Source organism: Thalassophryne amazonica, chromosome 2, assembly GCF_902500255.1.
Source record: "Thalassophryne amazonica chromosome 2, fThaAma1.1, whole genome shotgun sequence".
NCBI classification, from domain to species: domain Eukaryota; kingdom Metazoa; phylum Chordata; class Actinopteri; order Batrachoidiformes; family Batrachoididae; genus Thalassophryne; species Thalassophryne amazonica.
The window spans coordinates 17,384,298-17,407,081 of NC_047104.1; the positions used below are offsets into that span (position 1 = coordinate 17,384,298).

Sequence of the window (22,784 nt, forward strand, 5' to 3'; positions counted from 1 at the left end):
ATTTTTTTTTTTTATTTATTCACTGAAAATGACGGGTTGTTGTGCATTTGGATGCACAAATACAACCCTGGCAAAAATTATGGAATCACCGGCCTCAGAGGATGTTCATTCAGTTGTTTAATTTTGTAGAAAAAAAAGCAGATCACAGACATGACACAAAACTAATCATTTCAAATGGCAACTTTCTGCTTTAAGAAACACTAAGAAATCAGGAAAAAAAATTGTGGCAGTCAGTAATGGTTACTTTTTTAGACCAAGCAGAGGGAAAAAAAAAATATGGAATCACTCAATTCTGAGGAAAAAAATATGGAATCATGAAAAACAAAAGAACGCTCCAAACACATCACTAGTATTTTGTTGCACCACCTCTGGCTTTTATAACAGCTTGCAGTCTCTGAGGCATGGACTTAATGAGTGACAAACAGTACTCTTCATCAATCTGCTCCATCTTTCTCTGATTGCTGTTGCCAGATCAGCTTATGCAGGTTGGAGCCCTCGTCATGGACCATTTTCTTCAACTTCCACCAAAGATTTTCAATGGATTAAGATCCGGACTATTTGCAGGCCATGACATTGACCCTATGTGTCTTTTTGCAAGGAATGTTTTCACAGTTTTGCTCTATGGCAAGATACATTATCATGTTGAAAATGATTTCATCATCCCCAAAAATCCTTTCAACGGATTGGGATAAGAAAAGTGTCCAAAATATCAACGTAAACCTGTGCATTTATTGATGATGTAATGACAGCCATCTCCCCAGTGCCTTTACCTGACATGCAGCCCCATATCATCAATGACTGTGGAAATTTACATGTTCTCTTCAGGTTCTCATCTTTATAAATCTCATTGGAACGGCACAAACAAAAGTTTCCAGCATCATCACCTTGCCCAATGCAGATTCGAGATTCATCACTGAATATGACTTTCATCCACAGTTTATCCACATCCACGATTGCTTTTCCTTAGCCCATTGTAACCTTGTTTTTCTGTTTAGGTGTTAATGATGGCTCTCGTTTAGCTTTTCTGTATGTAAATCCCATTTCCTTTAGGCGGTTTCTTACAGTTCGGTCACAGACGTTGACTCCAGTTTCCTCCATTCGTTCCTCATTTGTTTGTTGTGCATTTTCGATTTTTGAGACATATTGCTTTAAGTTTTCTGTCTTGACGCTTTGATGTCTTCCTTGGTCTACCAGTATGTTTGCCTTTAACAACCTTCCCATGTTGTTTGTATTTGGTCCAGAGTTTAGACACAGCTGACTGTGAACAAACAACATCTTTTGCAACATTGCGTGATGATTTATCTTCTTTTAAGAGTTTGATAATCCTCTCCTTTGTTTCAATTGACATCTCTCGTGTTGGAGCCATGATTCATGTCAGTCCACTTGGTGCAACAGCTCTCCAAGGTGTGAGCACTCCTTTTTAGATGCAGACTAACGAGCAGATCTGATATGATGCAGGTGTTAGTTTTGGGGATGAAAATTTACCAGGGTGATTCCATAACTTATTCCTCAGAATTGAGTGAGTCCATATTTTTTCCCCTCTGCTTGGTCTAAAAAAGTAACCGTTACTGACTGCTACAATTTTTTTTCCTGATTTCTTATAGTGGTTTCTTAAAGCCAGAAAGTTGCCCATTTGAAATGACTTTAGTTTTGTGTCATGTCTGTGATCTGCTTTTTTTCTACAAAATTAAACAACTGAATGAACATCCTCTGAGGCCGGTGATTCCATAATTTTTGCCAGGGGTTGTAGACAAAGCAAGGGCTTCAAGATGTACAGATTCCCTTCAGATCCAAACAGAAGAAACATTTGGGAAAATAAAGTCAGCTCTGTGGGGTGGAAGCCGACATCATCGTCAAAAGTAAAACTCACTTAAACTGTCATCGTATAAAATAGATATTCGCAGTCACCGGACAGAAAAGTCCCAATGTTTTTGTACTGTTTTCCTTCCATGTAATAAACACCATATGTAATGGATTTTGTACAACAGATTTTGCTCACATCGGATGAAATGTCCCATCCGATTGCAGTGTATTTCCGTTAAATCCCTCGCATGTGGGACCGAGGTGATTTCCGTGATTAAAAGCCAGACCGTTAACTTTTTTCACACCGTCCTCAGACTCTTCAACACCCTGTTGAATCAGACACAAAAGGCTGTGATTTGACACTTTTCTGCTTTCACTGCTTCATCTGCCATCATATTTTAATAGTTTTTACAGTGTGCACGGTGATAAATGGATCAGAAAAGTCCACCCATTTACAGCACAAAGTTGGTAAAAGAGGAAATGATTGCAGAAAGAAAAGCTTGTTGAGGGTCAAATTAGTCAAGAACAAAGCATAATGCAGAAACAAAACTTTAAACTGTGACACATGTCATTGTATGACACGGAATTACAGAGCTGCAGAAGCATAAATCAGGCTTTAAATTAATTAAATAAATAATCATAAATTGTAAATTGGATAGTTTAACTATTTTTATATTTATTTTGGAAGTACCTACACCTGGATGTGGTTGAACGATTTTAAAAAATGTTGAAAACATTAAAGGTTCACTCAGTAGTTCAGCACAGTTGGAACCAAAATGGTGCCATGTTCTGAGTTGATGCCACTGTCTCTATCTAGGCCCACTAACACACACCTGTCTGTCACAGATGGCACACTGAACCACGCCCCCTTCACACACTTCTTCAGTGAGATTGAGCTCAGATGAGCAGTTTCACAATCAGGTAAAAAAACAATCATAACCCCATCTTTATCATTTTATATTAATAATCACATTTGTTTTTTATATAAATGACACTTGTTTTAAATCAGAAAACATAGGCAAACCATAGTAGCACCAAAAATTTGAATTTACAACCCCAGTTCCAATGAAGTTGAGACATTGTGTAAAATGTAAATAACAACAGAATGATTTGTTGAAGCTTTGTAGGTGGAATTCCTTCCCATTCTTGCTTGATGTACAACTACAGTTGTTCAACAGTCTCTGTCAGTCTCTGTTGTCATATTTTGCGCTTCATAATGTGCCACACATTTTCAATGGGCGACAGGTCTGGACTGCAGGCAGGCCAGTCAAGTACCTGCTCTCTTTTACTACGAAGCCACGCTGTTGTAACACATGCAGAATGTGGCTTGGCTTTGTCTTGCTGAAATAAGGAGGGACGTCCCTGAAAAAGACGTTGCTCGGATGGCAACATGTGTTGCTCCAAAACCTGGATGTACCTTTCAGCATTGTTGGTGCCATCACAGATGTGTAAGTTGCCCATGCCATGGGCACTAACACACCCCATACCATCACAGATGCTGGCTTTTGAACTTAGCACTGGTAACAATCTGGATGGTCTTTTTCCTCTTTTGTCTGGAGGACACAACGTCCATGATTTCCAAAAACAATTTGAAATGTGGACTCATCAGACCACAGCACACTTTTCCACTTTGTGTCTGTCCATTTCAAATGAGCTCGGGCCCAGAGAAGGCGGCAGCATTTCTGGATGTTGTTGATGTATGGCTTTTGCTTTGCATGGTAGAGTTTTAACTTGCACTTGTAGATGTAGTGATGAACTATGCTAACTGACAATGGTTTTCTGAAGTGTTCCTGAGCCCACGTGGTAAGATCCTTTACACAATGATGTTGGTTTTTAATGCAGTGCCTCCTCAGGGATCGAAAGTCACGGGAATTCAATGTTAGTTTTTGGCCTTGCTGCTTACGTGTATAAAGTTCTCCAGATTCTCTGAATTTTCTGATTATATTATGGACTGTAGATGATGGAATCCCTACATTCCTTGCAATTGAACATTGAGAAAGATTGTTCTTAAACCGTTGGACTATTTTTTTCATGCAGTTGTTCACAAAGTGGTGATCCTCATCCCATCTTTGCTTGTGAATGGCTGAGATTTTTTGGGATGCTCCTTTTATACCCAATCATGAGTGTCGTCAGTTCCAAAACACTTATTGAGTGTTGTTAGGATTGCCACCACGCTGTGTATTTTGACCTCAGCCTTACGCCTGTCTGTGCCTTTGCTTCACTGCTTGACTGCCTGTGTACCGAATCCCTGCTTGTTTCTTCCATTAAACCCTATTCTAACTGCGGAGTAACACCACTCCGCTTCACGTTGTGGTGTTTTACACTCCGCGTCATGCATTCAAACTGTATAATACACGGCTTTGAGTTGTTTAATCCTTACTTAATTTTCTTTGGTGTAGAGCGCTGGACACAGTTTTAAGCAGGTCTGTGCAGCACAGCGTTTACTGCTTGCAAGTCTGTGCAACACGGCGCTCCTGTACACATACACAGCCCAAACTGCCTGTGTGTTCAGAACAGAGAATCGAACTTCAACTCAGAAATCCAGAAACAGCAGGTCGGCCGCTCGCTCTCTCTCTCCCTCTGTCTCTCTCTCTCTCTCCCCCTGTCTCTCTCTCTCTCTCCCCCTCTGTCTGTCTCACTCTGTCGTGGTCTCTCACTCTCTCTGTCTCTGATCAAACACTAAGCGCTGTGACTTTTAAACAAAAAACCTCATTGCTGCATGTCGGTTCAATCATCAAACGCCCTGATTGATCAGGTCTGATCAAACCTGAATATGCGCTGTGACTCTTTAAAATAAAAGCGCCGTCGCTGCATGTCAGTACGCTCATCAGATGTCCTGATCGATCAGGTCTGATCAAATCAGCAGACCTGATCGATCAGGACATCTGATGAGTGCGAGTCACAGCGCTTCATTCACAGCAGCCTTTACCACAGCCAGACTCAGCAAGACAAAAAATAATAATAATAATAAAAAATAAAATAATGTTAAATGACTCTGATTCTGAGCCGTACCACACCGTGCTTTAGAGAAAAGAGCGCACTTCCACAGAGGCGGAAAATAGCAGCTATGGCTACATTTGTGGCAGTAATGAAACTGTAAAAACCTCATGATACAGTCCACTGTTTTCCAAGCGCAGTGATGTGTTCTGCACAGCTGGCAGGAGTGAACTGGGTTTAAATAGCGGCATGGGTTACACATGACTGTGTGTACACATTAAAAAACGAACACACGCAGCTGCAAGCAGATCTATGAACACGGAAAAAGGCTGAATACGCGCGCATTTCGGTCGTATTTAAATGAAACCCAACGCCACTATACACAGCTCTATGAATATGCCAATGTGAAAGGGGCTTTAGTCCAACTGTTGGTTGTATTTTCATAGCCTCCAAAAAGAGTTCTCTTTTAGCTATTAAAGTCTAACATGAGTGTCACGTAGCTTTTTGGAACAACCAGTAATTTGACATGTACCATCAATTTTTCTTTATATAACAGCTGAGTGGATCCTTGTCATTTGATTGGTGCTTTGTATGTCACATGACATACATAGTGCGGCTTTGTTCCATTTAGAGTTCAAATTTGGTTCATACGTTTGCACTCTCACATGCATGCGCGCGCACACGTTCTCGTGCATGCGCACACACATAATCACGCACGCACATGTGCACGCACATGCATGGGCACCCACACATGTGCGTGCACATGCACGCACACACAAAACCAGTCCACTGTGCTGCCTGCCGGTTGTTAGCAGGAAGAGAGAACAAAAGCTGAACTCATTTGACGTGATTTTTTTTTTTTTTTTTTTTTTTTTCGCTGCACTGAGGACGTACACAGTCTTATTTTTGTTCACGCACGCACAAGTGCCGACCAGGTTGCGCGTGTGTGTGTGTGTGCGCACGTGGGACACGACTCTCCTGAGACATAATTTGAGCTAACTGACACTGCTAATTCTTGTAAGATACACACACACAACAAATCCACTGTGCTGTCTGTTAGCAGGAAGAAAAAGAAAACCTGGACTCATTTCTGACGTGACTTTTTTTCCCGCTGCACTGGGGAGGTACACAGCTCGACCGAGCTGGCTGCATGTGTGCGTGCGTGCATGGGACAGCAACATGATGATTTGATTGAGTTAAGTGACGCTGCTACACATACACACAAAATCCACTCCGCTGTAAGCCGCCTGGTTGCATGAAGAGCTGTTTACATGAAACGCTGATGTGACTTTTGGCTGGACTGAGGAACTACAGTTTTTTTTTTTTTTTTTTTTTTTTTTTAATGGAAGTCTGAAGTCAGTGCACAGCATCACTGGACTACATGTCACAGTGGAACACTAAAATGTAAGTCCCTTTTCTATTGTTTATAAATTAATAAAATATCAAATGACAATGATCTATTTTAGCCGTTATATAAAACAAATAATGAATGTTTTTACATTCTTTCAGTGGTACGAATATTTAATTCGGTGAAAGCTGGAACATACCATTCAACTCGGCTTCACCTCGTTGAATGGTATGTTCTAGCTTTTACCTCATGAAATATTCATACCATTGAACTCATAAACATTCATTATTTGTATAACAGCACATTGTACGTGTTACATTAAAAGGTATTCATCAGCGAGTAAGACACAGAAAAAACAGCTGATTTCATGGAATCAAAAGCAGAAAGAAGCAAACCTCTCACACGTGCACACACGGAAGTGGAATTAAGCTCCACCCACCGTGGAGGAGGGTGAAGGTTGTGTAATCCATCTTGGTTGTTGATTGTCAGTGAATTCAAAACCGGATCAGTCAGTTGAGGTCAGATGTGGTGATGAGATGATCCTATTTCCAAACCCACCAAAAACTTGAAAAATGTTCATTTTATTTTGGATTTGGATCTGCCTGAAATTTTCTCTTATATGAAATCTTTAAAATAAAACACTTTGAGATGGGATGTTTTGAACAGTGTTGTATTTGTGATGAGATGCAGGATTCTGTAATCTTAAGTGACTTTTTAAAAAATATGAACATACCTATCTCATGACAGACCAAATGTGTTTGATCAGGATTAACATCTGTGGGAATAATACAGGTGCTCCCAACATAATGTCGGGCATTAGTGGAGGTGTGCACTCTGCCACAGGCCGGTTTCATTTCAGTGCTTAATTCTAGGAAAACTGCAGCTGAAAATAACTGATTTTTACCTGCCAAGGACGTAATAAAATCATTTATTTATTTATTTGTCTGTCTGTCTGTCTTTTAGCAAGATTACATGAAAACTACTGCACGGATTTTGACTCAATTTTCACCACAGGTAGATATTAGGCCAAGGAAGCTTCCATTAAATTTTGGAGGGGATCTGGATCAAGTTTCTCTTTTGTATAAATTTTGGAGGATTACTGTTAGCAGGATTATGTCAAAACTATTGTGTGGATTCTCACCAAATTTGCACCACAGATACATATTAGGCCATGGAAGACTCCATTAAATTTGGAGGTGATCTGGATTCTGGATCAAGTTTCTCTTTATTGGCTTTTAAGGATTACATCAAAACTACCAAATTTGCACCACAGATGATATTAGGGCATGGAAGACGCCACTGAATTTGGAGAATTCACAGAATCTGGAGGTGATCCAGATAATAATATGGTTCTTGTTCTTTATTTTTGTTGTAATATGTGATAAATATCTTATTACATGTCTGTGTATGTATCACACCCTGTATTGAGGTATCGGCTCCGGGACGGAGCCGCAATGGCGCACAACAAAAAGCATGTCCGTGTTGAAACCGTTCGGAAGATTCAGACGGCTTTCTGTGGCTTTTCAGTCGAGTGAGTATCTGAGAAATTGTGTAACAGCTGGGCATGTCACAACTTGTCCTGTGAGACTTCCAACACGGACGTGCTTTTTGTTGTGCGCCATTGCGGCTCCATCCCGATGCGCGAATTCCTCCGCATGTCTTTCATTACAAAATCTCCTGTAACAGTGGAATGTGCCGCAAAAGTGCTGATGGCCACCTCTTCCACAATTTCTCTGGTAGTCAGACGACGTCCCGGATCAACACAGCGTTCACTTTGGAAATGATCTGGTCGTTTCAGCCTGTTGATGGCTGCTCGGAGCGCGGCGCGCCCTCTGCTGCTGTGGGCTGTCTTTAATCCGATTGTAATGCTCTTTAATCTGTGTGACGCCCAGAGTATCCTCACCGAAAGCCGTCTGAATCTTCCGAATGGTTTCCACCTGGCTGTCTCTCACAGTTTCTGGAAAAATTTGATTCAGTGCTGCTCCTATCGCTCAGCCATTTCCCTGACTTTGAAAATCCGACGAGGGGGGTGGACCAGTGCTCACTCAAAGCCTGCCCACAGGCGAATGACGCAACCGACAGGCGTGAAAAAACTCACGCATGCGCACGAAGGTTCAAGCTTGGCTGATGCATGCGCACATGATTCAAATCCATATAGTTTTTTTTTTTTAAATAAAAAGGTCGGATAGTTTTCTAACAGATCTCGTATAATTGATTCAGGTGGGCCAGCAGATTTTGTCAGTTATAATCGAAATCTGTTATGTATAAAAGGACAAAATCCGTTAAATGTATGTTACAGTCAGGAGGCGCCGAACGATCTATAGGGAATCCTCAGCACCAATTAGACGTATGTATTTCCTTGATTAAAAGCTTGACCTTGAATTGGGACCTGCCTCATTTAATGGCTGGGTCAAAACTTTGAAAAAAAAAAAAATGCCTGCATGCCTTAAATATGTGCCGGACATTGTGGACATTAAAAAGATTACATTTGGTCGAGTCACTCTTTTTCAAAGTCTACTACAGAGTCATACCTTAAAATCCTAAAGCCTGATTTATGCTTATCAGCATAAATCAGGATTGTTCAACAGAACAATTCCACAAAGTTGGTACACGAAAGGAAAAAGCAGGCTCAGCAACAGTTTTGATTTATGCTTATAAGCATAAATCAATCTTTAGGATTGGGGGTACCAAGGGTGAGGTCACTGGGGCCACAAAGTGCATGTAACTGTGGCCATGCAATGATGATGATGATGTATATGTTGTTACCCTTTTAAAGTTCTCTGTCACGTCTTGATGCAATTTACAGCCGGAATAGGAGTTTTTCTGAATTAATTTGAGCCTCAACAAGCTCCACTTTTTCATACACCCATAAACCTCCAAACCAATGGTACAGTGCGCACAATTTCCTCTATGAATTACAGGTCAATTTAAGCATCTTTTTCTGACTCCGTGTTGTGAAGTTGGTCATGTTTGTGGACTTTTCTGCCAAACACATTTGATCCATGATCGAAATGTAATCTGTTTGCACACTGCAAAAACTTTTAAAATATGACAGGAGAGGAAGGAGTTAAAACCCAAAAGTGACAAATCACAGCAGCGTCCGTCATTTAGCAGGTGCACTGGTTCACAGCCCCACAGAGGACTCTGATCTAAAGCAGTTTGGTTCGTCACATCCAGGGATATGTGTGAAACTTAACACCATATGACAGTGCAGGCAACAAGCAGCATTTTGTTAATAATCACCGTCCTTGATTTATGCCCTGCCTCGTTTAGGTACTGTGTCTGAGCACGGATTGAAAAAATAAACGGCCTGCCTTTTAATCATGGAAATACGGGACCCACTTTCCTTGAATCAGCGAGTGTTAGTGCTGAACTTCATTTCATACCTCTGTTACTGGGCACGTCCAGACTGCTCTGTCCAGTACATGCGAGGGGTGTTTAATGGGAATACATTGCGATGCGGCGGGACGTTTGAGCGAAAATCCGTTATGCAAAATTCATTATATACGGTGTTTATTGCATGGAAAACCATACAAAACCACTGGGACCTTTGCTTTTGTCCGGTGAGTGCAAATATGTGATTTATACGATGACGATTTAGGCAAGTTTTACTGTGTGTGTGTGTGTGTGTGTGTGTGTGTGTGTGTGTCAGTGTACGTGCTGTGTACGGCGTGCCACAGCTTTGCATTGATATGACATGCTATATCACCTTTTATCATCATTCACTTGAGTCTTATGAATGTCACAAATTGCTCATTGAACATTAATGATGACAGCATACACACAATGCAATGCAACTTACAACAACTTAACTAAAGTGACATGAAATATACAATAACATGTCTAAAATTCTTCTCTATTACCCGTGCGTAGAACGGGTAACTCAGCTAGTATAATTATAATTAAAAACTGTAACACCACAACTCAGGACTCGCATGTAGCAGAAAATAAGTGGATGTTAAACTTGGCTTTAAATACTTCAACAGAACAATTCCACAAAGTTGGTACACGAAAGGAAAAAGCAGGCTAAGCAACAGTTTTTTTTTCCGGACCCTTGGGACACACAGAAGACCAGAATCCTGGGAGCGCAGTGTACGTAGGGACAAGGTTACAATACAATGGTCATAAACCATTAACAATTTTATAAGTAACAAGGAGCACTTCAAAATCTGCTCTAACCCATACTGGGAGCCAATGAAGAGAGGCCAGCACTGGAGTACTGTGTTCAAATTCGCCAACTCCAGTAACAATATGAGCTGTTGCATTTTGAAAAATTTGGAGACCTTGAGTAGTCTTCTTTGGCAGACCAGATAAAAGGGCGTTGCAGTAATCCAATCGTGTAGTCACGAATGAGTGTATTAAAATCTTGGCGTCCTTAAAAGACAAGGCAGGTCTAACCCTAACACGAACAAGGCTGAATGGCGCACGAAGGAGCAATGGAACGACAATCGTGCCACGTCGAGCCGCAGTCTAACGCATCGTACAGCAGTCCCACAGCAGTCAGCACATCCGTTCGGCCACAGCACATGCACACCACATTCGCGTCGGAAGATAATTGGACGGTGGTTGAGATGCAGTCATACTGCCATTCCACTGGAGTCGCAATAGTTGTACTGCAAGTCGGCATGCAAGTCGGCTCAATCAGACTGCAGCCAAGTCCAAAGCTGGGCGAATATCCCGATCGAGCCAGCCTACACCCTACAGGCCAAATGAGAGTGAATGGCCCCAAAATAACAGGAATAACCATCAAGTGTGTCTTCTGCCCGCCAGTAACACAAATGGCCATCAAGTGTGTCATGTGGCCCCCCAGTAACACAAATGGCCATAGAGTGTGTTGTGTGCTCCCCCCCGAGTAACATGAGTGACCATCGAGTGTGTTGTTGTGGGACCATTCTTGTCATTTGTGCTGCATTCCCATTGACTCATTGTATATTCATCCCACACTCATGTGTACACTCCAGCGGCCTTCTGGTTTCCTTTGTGCTTCAGTCACGCAGCGTTCCTGCTTGCCCTGTGGCCCAGGCCCTCAGTTGTTACTCTGACTGCGTTTGGCCGCTGCTGCACTCCGACTGTCTGTGATCCATTCGGGGCAACTTCGGGACACATTCTGGGTATTGGGTCAGCATTTGGACGCTGTTGGTTCGCAGCTGGCTGACGGACTGTCCCTCCTGACAGTGGCTCAACTTTTGAGACTTTCTTCCATTCGGCCTTGTTCAGCCTGTGTCAGCTTCATTCGTGTTATGTGTGAAGGCACCTTTATCAATGTTTCTCAAATGAAAAAGGTGATTCTAGTGACCTCCTTAATATGAGAGTTAAAGGAAAGTATTTTTAACTGTCTCTGCAATGAATAACAGTCATCCAAAGACAGAGTAAACATATTATAAAGGCGACTCTGTCTTACCGGGCCAATAATAAGCATTTCTGTCTTAGCTGCGTTAAGGAGCAGGAAATTTACTGATAACCAGCTCTTAACAACAGTTAGACAGGCCCCAAGTTTAGATGGTTCAGAACCATCCTTCATCGCCAATGGCATATACAATTGCAGATCATCAGCATAAAAATTAAAATCCATTTGGAACGAACGGAGAATCTGACCCAGCAGTGCTAGATACAATGAAAACAGCAGTGGCCCCAAAAACAGAACCCTGTGGAACCCCATACTTGACCAAGCATGACTCAGAGAGGGAATTATTAAACAGAACACAGTAAGATCTTTCTGACAAGCATGAAGTTACCACTGGAGAACCTGGCCTGAAATGCCAAAGTAGTTCTTCAGTCTGTCCAAGAAAATGAATGAATGAATGAATTTATTGTTTGGCACACAGACTCAACAATAACAAAAAAAACTGAGAAACAAGACAATTCAACATTGAACATGTGTGACCGAAAGAGTGTGGGCAGAAGCAAAGCTTAGGGCCCCTTCACCCATAGTATGAATAAGTACAAATCAAGACGAATCACGGCGGAACAGCTCGTGTGAGCAAACCATGAAAACATCGAGCCAACGTGCAGGTGTGAACAATCCCGCTGTGATGGTTTTGTGCATGCAACGGTGTCGTGCATGACCGTGCACGAAATGGTCACAATTGGAACACAGTGCGAGCAACTGGAGCGTGTGTAACCACATCATGCAGCTGCTGTAAAAAAAATTTAAAATACATGCCACCCATGGGATTCGAACCAGCAATTTACAAAAGCTCTGATTGCTAGCCAGAAACTTTACCACTGCGCTACCATCGCTGGCCTGTGAAAGGTGCGGAAAAATGCCTGAAATCAACAACGCAATGGACGTATTTAAAAAATGAATAAATAAAACACGGCATTTTATTGAATCCTCTTATCAAGTGGTCAATACAAGTTGAATCATCTGTTCTTTTGTAGATGACCCATGGTCACAGACATACAGTCATGAAATGACATGCATGACAAGCAGGTTCGCTCTTATCATGTCCACATCTGCTGAACTCAGCATGTCCAGCCGGCCCCGCGCAAGTGACGGACCTGACACGTGTGTCTTGTGGACGGCGCACCGCAGGACAGACACCGCGTCATGTGGAACAGAGCTCACATGGATGACGTAACATTCAGATTGCCGCTGCGTGTTATGATCTGACGGTTCGTATCACCTGGGGCAGCCTTTCAATGTGTGCGCTGTGCGCACTCTCCAGCCCGTCGCAAAGGCGATATGTTTTTATGTATTTCCATGTGAGGACACCAAGCACACACAAGCGCATGTCCGTCAAAGTGACATCCAGGACCAGAGATGTCAACAGCTGCTGCTGTTGGCAGCCAGCCACACCCCCTGTCCGTTCAGTGCACAGACCAAGGTGTCACTCTGTGATCATATGAGAGGCACCTCATCTGCGGGGGGCGCGTGAAGCACATGCACACCATGTGTTGGGGGGAGCGGGGGGAGTGCGCGAAACACATGCACACGTGTTGTGGAGGGGCCACGTGTACTTGGCAACTTCAGTCATGGGGCACTTAGGCAAATTTCACATCCAGCTTGAAAGTGATCGTTTGCTGACTGTTGTCGTGCTAACAGCGTGAATGGTCACACATTTTCTAAGTGCTAGCGAGTGGTGTTAGATGTTCGTGTGTGTCACCTGGAATTTGGCCGACACCTGCCGCGAGAGGGATCAAATGGGCTCTCACAGGGCAAACTCTGTCTTACAGCCGCTGGTGTGTGCAAATAGTTGTAGCAACTGGTGTATGAGGTGCTGGAGGCAGCTCCGATTTTTCATGATTGGCATGCAATTTCTCCTTTGTGCGCTAGTCAACTTAAATCGCGCTATGTATGAAGGGGCTCTTATAAATGCCCACCCCTTATACATACATTCATACATACATACACGTATACGCAAACTTCCAATAATCAACAGTATCAAATGCAGTGCTAATGTCTAACAATAGCGAACAGAAGGTGACTCTGAATCAGATGCTAGTAGTAAATCATTCACTATCTTAATCGTAGCTGTTTTCATTGAATGACTTGCTCTAACAGCAGACTGAAGTGGCTCAAAAAGTTTCTTAGTTGACATACTTCTCGAGTTGATTTAAGACCACTTTCTCAAACACTTTTGACAAGAAAGCAAGGTTTAATACGGGTCTGTAGCTTGTCAAGGAGTCAGAATCCAAACTTGACTTCTTTAACAAGGGTTTAGCCACTGCAATTTTAAAAGAGGCTGGGAAAACCCCTGAATTAAATGATGAATGTAGAATGTTCAATAAATAAGGCCCTAGTGTTGACCATAAGTCCTTTACCACCCAAAATGGCAGGGGGTCCAGAAATTGTGTTAAAAACAATTTAGAATTATGCTTATTATTCATAATCAAATTGGAATTGTGTGTGTGAGTGGTGCCAAAACTCAATAATTTTTGTTCGCTGTAGTATGGTTAATCTAGGCATTCTTCTGAGTCCTGCTTGGCATCAACATAAACTTCAGGGTCTCTGTAAATAAAAAAGAAACATAAGTGATTAAATTTGTAGCATTTAAGGGTCAAACTGAGTCTTTTAAATATTGTATATTTTTTGGGGACACCCTATATATATATATATATATATATATATATATATATATATATATATATATATATATATATATATATATATATATATATATATATATATATACAGTGTTCAGAATAATAGTAGTGCTATGTGACTAAAAAGATTAATCCAGGTTTTGAGTATATCTCTTATTATTACATGGAAAACAAGGTACCAGTAGATTCTCACAAATGCAACAAGACCAAGCATTCATGATATGCACACTCTTAAGGCTATGAAATTGGGCTATTAGTAACAAAAAAAAAAAAAAAAGTAGAAAAGGGAGTGTTTACAATAATAGTAGCATCTGCTTTTGATGCTACAAACTCAAAACTATTATGTTCAAAGTGCTTTTTTAGCAATGCTGTGAATCACTAAACTAGTATTTAGTTGTATAACCACAGTTTTTCATGATTTCTATCTGCGAGGCATGGAGTCAACCAACTTGTGGCACCTTTCAGCTGTTATTCCACTCCAAGATTCTTTAACAACATTCCACAATTCATTCACATTTCTTGGTTTTGCTTCAGAAACAGCTTTTTTGATGTCACCCCACAAGTTCTCAATTGCATTTAGGTCTGGGGATTGGGCAGGCCACTCCAAAACATTAATTTTGTTGGTTTGGAACCAAAATTTTGCTCGTTTACTAGTGTGCTTGGGGTCATTGTCTTGTTGAAACACCCATTTCAAGGACATGTCCTCTTCAGCATAAGGCAACATGACCTCTTCAAGTATTTTGACATATCCAAACTGATCCATGATACCTGGTATGCGATATATAGGCCCAACACCATAGTAGGAGAAACATGCCCATATCATGATGCTTGTACCACCATGCTTCACTGTCTTCACTGTGAACTGTGGCTTGAATTCTGAGTTTGGGGGTCATCTCACAAACTGTCTGCGGCCCTTGGACCCAAAAAGAACAGTTTTACTCTCATCAGTCCACAAAATATTCCTCCATTTCTCTTTAGGCCACTTGATGTGTTCTTTGGCAAATTGTAACCCATACATGTCAGCCTATACGGATTGTCTGTAAATTATACAGATTTTTCCGAGTTTCAGAGTCGTACGGACGAACAAATAGTCTTACGGCTATTCAGGGTTTGGTCTGCAGCGGCTCTGTAATCAACCGTTTCTGCAGCGCGACTCCATTTTGATGCGTGAGCCATTGAAGCAATGCTTCGAACCACTGGCTCGTGGTTCTTTGATTCGCTGCTCTTCAGAAGCAGCAAGTCTGCTTCTTAACTCCTCTCAAAGCCATTAAAATATCGTGAGTCACTTTTGTGTGGATTAAAGTCAGTAACTGGGACTCTTGTCATGTTGTAGTCAAGAAACGAGAATCATCCTCCGTTCCGTTGACACAAAACTGCCGCTTTAAATAAAATGACACCTCTTTCCAAATGCTGTAATACAGAAAACAAACTACAATCGACTAAAACATTTTTTTTTTTTCTTCCCAAAATGAGACGTCCTGTGTTCTTTATGAATGAAACTAATGCTGACATACAGCACAGCCAATTGTAAGAGCTCAGCTCAGATGTATGGAAAGACATTCATGCCAAAATGTCTGAAAGGAAAGGCTTTTGACAAAAACTACAGATTTTGTTTATTTCTGTCTATGTTCAGAGATCAAGGATCCACCATGTAGAGTTTATGTCCAAATTTTAAGGATCCAGTGACCAATTTCATATTTATTTACTTTAAGACTCAATAAAATGTTGTTCAATTCAATTTCAATTTAATCGGCTTATAAAGCGCTAAATCACAACAAAAGCCATCTTAAGACACCTCAAAGAACAGTTCAACAACAAAAAATTAAAATAAAAATAAAAATTAAAAAATTCAAATGCATAATTAAAAACAGAAGTAAAAGAATAAAACAGATAAAAAAAACTATTCATAAGAAAGAGAATAAAAATAGGCTTTAAGGCTTGACTTAAAAATGTCCACAGACTCCAACTGCCCCATGGTTGCAGGAAGACCATTCCACAGAGCGGGTGCACGATAAGAAAAAGCTCTTTGACCCGCTGACATAGAAAACCTGTAAAGCCTACTTTTAGTACACAAAAAAAAAAAATCACAAGAGGTATCAATAAGGAATCGAATCGATAAGTGGAATCGATAACTGTATCGATATTTTGCAGTACAAAATGCTGCAATATATGGTATGTCGAGGATCATTGACATGCCCGTCTGCAACATCAGCACTGGTGAGGCAATTTTCGATACACTTGATGAAGTTCTGAGGTATGTTTTATTTTGTTCATTATATTCGATTTATTTTTCATGATTTTATTAATGTATTTCCACTAGTGACACACAGTTCTTGTTTCTGTAAAAAATAACTAAATTTCACACATTCAGTTCTATAAAATTCAGCTTGACGCATGAATACTAGATCTCTGTTGTTTGAAATTCAACTGTGGAGGAAATACTAATGATCCTGACTTTAATGTCATTGTGTCAACTTATAATATGTGGACAAATACCCAGTTATGTGATACCGCTATGCGGTTGTGTGTACTGTAATAAAACTGATTTTGGTGCAATTTGGAGGTTATAAGGTTTTGCGCTGATTTTATGGATTTTCTCGCTTTGTTATACAGGTGGACCCTCAAAGGGGTTGACATGTATGGTAACCTCTTCTGCATGTCTTTTATTTAACAGAGGGACTTTGCAGGGGATTCTTGCAAATAAATTAGCTTCACACAGGCGTCTTCTAGCTGTCACAGCACTTACAGGTAACTCCAGACTGATCAATGGGTGAGCCTTTGCCATTGTGGTTATTCTTCTATCCATTTTGATGGTTGTTTTTCGTTTTCTTCCACGCGTCTGTTTTTTTTTTTTTTTTTTTTTTTTGTCCATTTTAAAGCATTGGAGATCATTGTAGATGAACAGCCTATCATTTTTTGCAACTGCATATAAGGTTTCCCCTCTCCAATCAACTTTTTAATCAAACTACGCTGTTCTTCTGAACAATGTCTTGAACGTCCCATTTTCCTCAGGCTTTCAAAGAGAAAAGCATGTGCAACAGGTGCTGGCTTCATCCTTAAATAGGGGACACCTGATTCACACCTGTTTGTTCTACAGAATTGACGAACTCACTGACTGAATGCCACACTACTATTATTGTGAACACCCCCTTTTCTACTTTTTTTACTAATAGCCCAATTTCATAGCCTTAAGAGTGTGCATATCATGAATGCTTGGTCTTGCTGGATTTATGAGAATCTACTGAATCTACTGGTACCTTGTTTCCCATGTAACAATAAGAAATATACTCAAAACCTGGATTAATCTTTTTAGTCACATAGCACTACTATTATTCTGTACACTACCGTGTGTGTGTGTGTGTATATATATATATATATATATATATATATATGTATATGTATATATATGTATATGTATATATATATATATGTATATATATAATATACACACACACACAGTGAGGAAAATAAATATTTGAACACCCTGCAATTTTGCAAGTTCTCCCACTTAGAAATCATGGAGGGGTCTGAATTTTTCATCTTAAGTGCATGTCCACTGTGAGAGGCATAATCCAAAAAAAAAAAAAAAAAATTGGAAATCACAATGTATGATTTAAAAAAAAAAAAAAAAAAAAAAAAAAAAATATATATATATATATATATATATATATATATATATATATATAATTTATTTGTATTTTACTGCTGCAAATAAGTATTTCAACACCTGCCAATCAGCAGAAATCCTGGCCCTCAAAGACCTGTTAGTCCGCCTCTAAAAAGTCCACCTCCACTCCACTTATTATTTCAAATTAGAAGCACCTATTTGAGGTTGTTAGCTGCATAAAGACACCTGTCCAACCCACACAATCAGTAAGACTCCAACTACTAACATGGCTAAGACCAAAGAGCTGTCCAAAGACACCAGAGACAAAATTGTAGACCTCCACAAGGCTGGAAAGGGGCTACGGGGCAATTGCAAAGCAGCTTGGTGAAAAAGATCAACTGTTGGAGCAATTATTAGAAAATGGAAGAAGCTAAACATGACTGTCAGCCTCCCTCAGACTGGGGCTCCATTAGAAAATGGAAGAAGCTAAACATGACTGTCAATCTCCCTCGGAGTGGGGCTCCATGCAAGATCCCACCTCGTGGCATATCAATGATCCTAAGAAAGGTGAGGAACCAGCCCAGAACTGCACGGGAGGAGCTGGTCAATGACCTGAAGATAGCTGGCACCACTGTTTCCAAGGTTACTGTGGGTAATACACTAAGACTTCATGGGTTAAAATCATGCATGGCACGCAAGAATCCTCTGCTTAAATCAGCACACGTCCAGGCCCGTCTTAAGTTTGCCCATGGACCATTTGGATGATCCACAGGAGTCATGGGAGAAAGTTATGTGGTCAGATGAGACCAAAATAGAAGCTTTTGGTCTTAATTTCACTCGCCATGTTTGGAGGAAGAAGAATGCTGAGTACCATCCCAAAAAACACTGTCACTACTGTGAAGCATGGGGGTGGAAGCATCATGCTTTGGGTGTGTTTTTCTGCACATGGGACAGGACGACTGCACTGTATTAAGGAGAGGATGACCGGGGCCATGTATTGTGAGATTTTGGCGAACAACCTCCTTCCCTCAGTTAGAGCATTGAAGATGGGTCGTGGATGGGTCGTCCAACATGACAGTGACCCGAAGCACACAGCAGGATAACCAAGGAGTGGCTCCATAAGGAGCATATCAAGGTTCTGGAGTGGCCTAGCCAGTCTCCAGACCTAAACCCAATAGAAAATCTTTGGAGGGAGTTCAAACTCTGTGTTTCTCAGTGACAGCCCAGTAACCTGGCTAATCTAGAGAAGATCTGTGTGAGGAATGGACCAAAATCCCTGCTGCAGTGTGTGCAAACCTGGTGAAAAACTACAGGAAACATTTGACCTCTGTAATTGCAAACAAAGGCTACTTTATCAAATATTAACATTGATTTTCACAGATGTGGAAATACTTATTTGTAGCAGTAACATACAAATAAATTATTTTTAAAAAAAATCATACATTGTGATTTCCGGATTTTTTTTTTTTTTTTTTTTATGTCTCTCACAGTGGACATGCACCTAAGATGAAAATTTCAGACCCCTCCATGATTTCTAAGTGGGAGAACTTGCAAAATCGCAGGGTGTTCAAATACTATTTCCTCACTGTATCTATATACACACGCTGAGTGAAGAATGGTGTCTGGATTTGCAGTTGTCAGTGATCAAGACTAAAGATCCAGAGTAAGATACAGTGAGGCAATACGTATTTGATCCACTGTTGATTTTGCACGTTTTCTCATCTACAAAGAATGGAGTGGTCTGTAATTTTTATCGTAGGTACACTTCAATTGTGAGAGACAGAACCTAAAAAAAAAATTCAGAAAATCAACATTGTATGACCTTTAAATATTAAGTTGCATTTTATTGCATGAAATAAGTATTTGATACAATACAAAACCTTAATATTCATACAGAAACCTTTGTTTGCAATTACATAGGTCATAGTACAGCAGATAACTGTAAGAATTGTTCAAATCCAGTTACAAGCACCAAAATTTGACTGTGTATACCTTTTGGTACATATTGTAGAAAAATAACTTTAGCCATTTGAATTTTCAATAGGGGGCCAAGTAGGGGTCAATTGAAGAATTGCACAGGGTCAAAATAAAAAAAAAAATGTTCCAATCATATTGAAAGTGATACCACATTATGTATCTGATGACAATGATTCCAAAAAGGTTTAGTTTAGGCTGTGTGTTTTGGGTCATGCTGAAGACCCAGCCATGACCATTAGTACTTTTACTAAGGGAAGGACGTTGTTTGCCAAATCTCACAATACATGACCCCATCTAACCTCTCTTCAGTACGGAGCAGTCATCCTGTCCCCTTTGCAGAAACACATCCCCAAAAATGATGTTTCCACCCCCTGTGCTTCACGGTTGTGATGGTGTTCCTGGGATTGTTCTCATTCACCAAACACAGGGAGTGAAGTTGATACCAAAAAGCTCTATTTTGGTCTTATCTGACCACATGACCTTCTCCCATGCCTCCTCTGGATCATCCAGATGGTCATTGGTGAACTTCAAACGGACCTGGACATGTGCTGGCTTGAGCAGGGGGACCTTGCTGCCCTGCAGGATTTTAAACCATGACGGCGTCATGTGTCACTAATGTAATCTTTGCGACTATGGTCCCAGCTCTCTTCAGGTCATTGACCAGGTCCTCCTGTGTAGTTCTGGGCTTTCTCAGAATCATCCTTACCCCACAAGGCGAGATCTTGCATGGAGCCCCAGACTGAGGAAGACTGACAGTCATCTTGTGTTTCTTCCATTTTCTAATAATTATGCTAACAGTTGTCTTCTCACCAGGCTGCTTGCCTGTTGTCCTGTAGCCCAGCCCAGTCTTGTGCAGGTCTACAATTTTGTCCCTGGTGTCCTTTGACAGCTCTTTGGTCTTGGCCATGGTGGATGCATTGGAGTGTGATTGATTGTGTGCACAGGTGTCTACTATACAGGTAACAAGTTCAAAAAGGTGCAGTTAATACAAGTAATGAGTGCAGAATAGGAGGGCTTCTTAAAGAAAAATTAACAGGTCTGTGAGAGCTAGAATTCTTGCTGGTTGGTAGGTGATGAAATACTTATTTCATGCAGTAAAATGCTAATAATTAAAAAAAATCAGACAATGTGATTTTCTGATTTTTAGATTTTGTCTCTCACAGTTGAAGACTACCTACGATAAAACTTACAGACCTCTCCATTCTTTGTAGGTGGGAAAACCTGCAAAATCAACAGTGGATCAAATACTTATTTGCCTCACTGTATATGTGGTGAAAGTGTTGAACTTGTAGAGAAATTCATTCATCTAAGCAGTAACATTCATGTTCTTGGCTTTTGACATCCAGAGGTATAGGAAAGAGCTTATGGAGTCATGACATTAAAGGTCAGAGGTGTTTGTTACACATATCTTTGCAAGAGAACAGAGGACCAAGACTTTTGGGTCTTGGTGCTTCTTGTCTTCCACTATGGTTGTGAGACTTGGATGTGAACCAGTGACCTAAGTCAACCACTGGATGTTTTTGATACTAGGTCTCTTTGGAGGATTCTTGGGTACCACTGGATTGACTTTGCATCAAACGAGTGGTTACTTACAGACACTCATGACATGTCGGTTGAAGAGCATGTTGTCACATCCTGTCAGCACCTGTGTTCAGTTACTCAAATAACTGCAGCACTGTGTTTCACAATACACCTTACGGTGCGATGGGACCTGGAGTAGTAAAATTTAGCCCACCCCGCCTACCTCCAGCAGCCCTGCACCACCCCAGGGGACATGCTGTGTTACAAGATGCAGGCACACACGGAACCCCCACCAAGTCAACAAAGGGACATAGCTACTGGAGGGGGACCTGCCGTGTGTAATGTTGTGAACATTACGAGCATTTATAAGACAAACGACATTTTCTCAAATTGATGAGTAGTCGCTGTGATGAACAAAAACCTGACACATCTTGAGGAACACACCAGATGGCTATGTGTTCCATTGTCCATTCATCAGATATGTGTGACTTTTTCCTCCCCTTTCTGTCTTTTCTTGCTGCTCTTTAAGGACCTTGGAGCTTTTGGACTCAGTGCTGTGTCCCCAGAGATCCAAGCATCAATGCTCAGGAGCCCTGGGATATTTGCAGCAGCGCCATCGTTGCGGGAGCCTCGCGGTCGTCCTCCGGTCCGAGCCGGCAGGACCGGAGCAGGCAGCTCTGGGATGACATCACCACGGTGGAGGAAGACTCAGGGAACTCAATGCCCTGCAGCTTCGTCTGGATGAGTCACAGAAAGTTCTTCTGAAAGAGAGAGAGTAAGAAGAAACATGTATCAACTCTAGTCTGTTATCACAGTGAATGTGCACCACCTTTATTAATCATTCATAAATGGATACATAATCATATCATCATTGCTCTTTATTTCTAATGAATCAGTGTTATCATAGTGAATGTGTACCACCTTTATTAATTATTTATAAATGGATACATAATTATACAACCCCAATTCCATTGAATTTGGGATGTTGTGTAAAATGTAAATAAAAACAGAATGCAATGATTTGGAAATCTTCTTCAATCTATACTCAACTGAATACACCACAAAGACAAGATATTTAATGTTCAAACTGATAAACTTTATTGTTTTTGTGTTGTAGCACGTGCAGAATGTGGCTTGGCATTGTCTTACTGAAATAAGCAGGGACTTCCCTGAAAAAGACATTGCTTGGATGGCAGCATGTGTTGCTCCAAAACCCGGATGTACCTTTCAGCATTGATGGTGCCATCACAGATGTGTAAGTTGCCCATGCCATGGGCACTAACCACACCCCCATACCATCACAGATGCTGACTTTTGGACTTGGGCTGGTAACAGTCTAGATGGTCTTTTTCCTCTTTTGTCCAGAGGACATGACTTCCATGATTTCCAAAAACAATTTGAAATGTGGACTCAATCAGACCACAGTACACTTCTGTTAACTGACAATGGTTTTCTGAAGTGTTCCTGAGCCCATGCAGTAAGATCCCTTACACAATGATGTCGGTTTTTAATTCAGACTGAAGCTGGGCACTGTACTCGGTTCCA

The 22,784-nt window shown here is 41.0% G+C and overlaps 1 protein-coding gene across 1 annotated transcript in view; it reads left to right on the forward strand.

Annotated features, from left to right (window-relative positions):
• The window catches only part of ccdc102a (coiled-coil domain containing 102A), a 181,332-nt gene that overhangs the window by 69,399 nt on the left and 89,149 nt on the right, over positions 1–22,784 (forward strand). Inside the window, 2 exon segments of the mRNA XM_034160582.1 lie at positions 21,769–21,948; positions 21,951–22,014. Coding sequence (XP_034016473.1) covers positions 21,769–21,948; positions 21,951–22,014 — 244 coding nt within the window.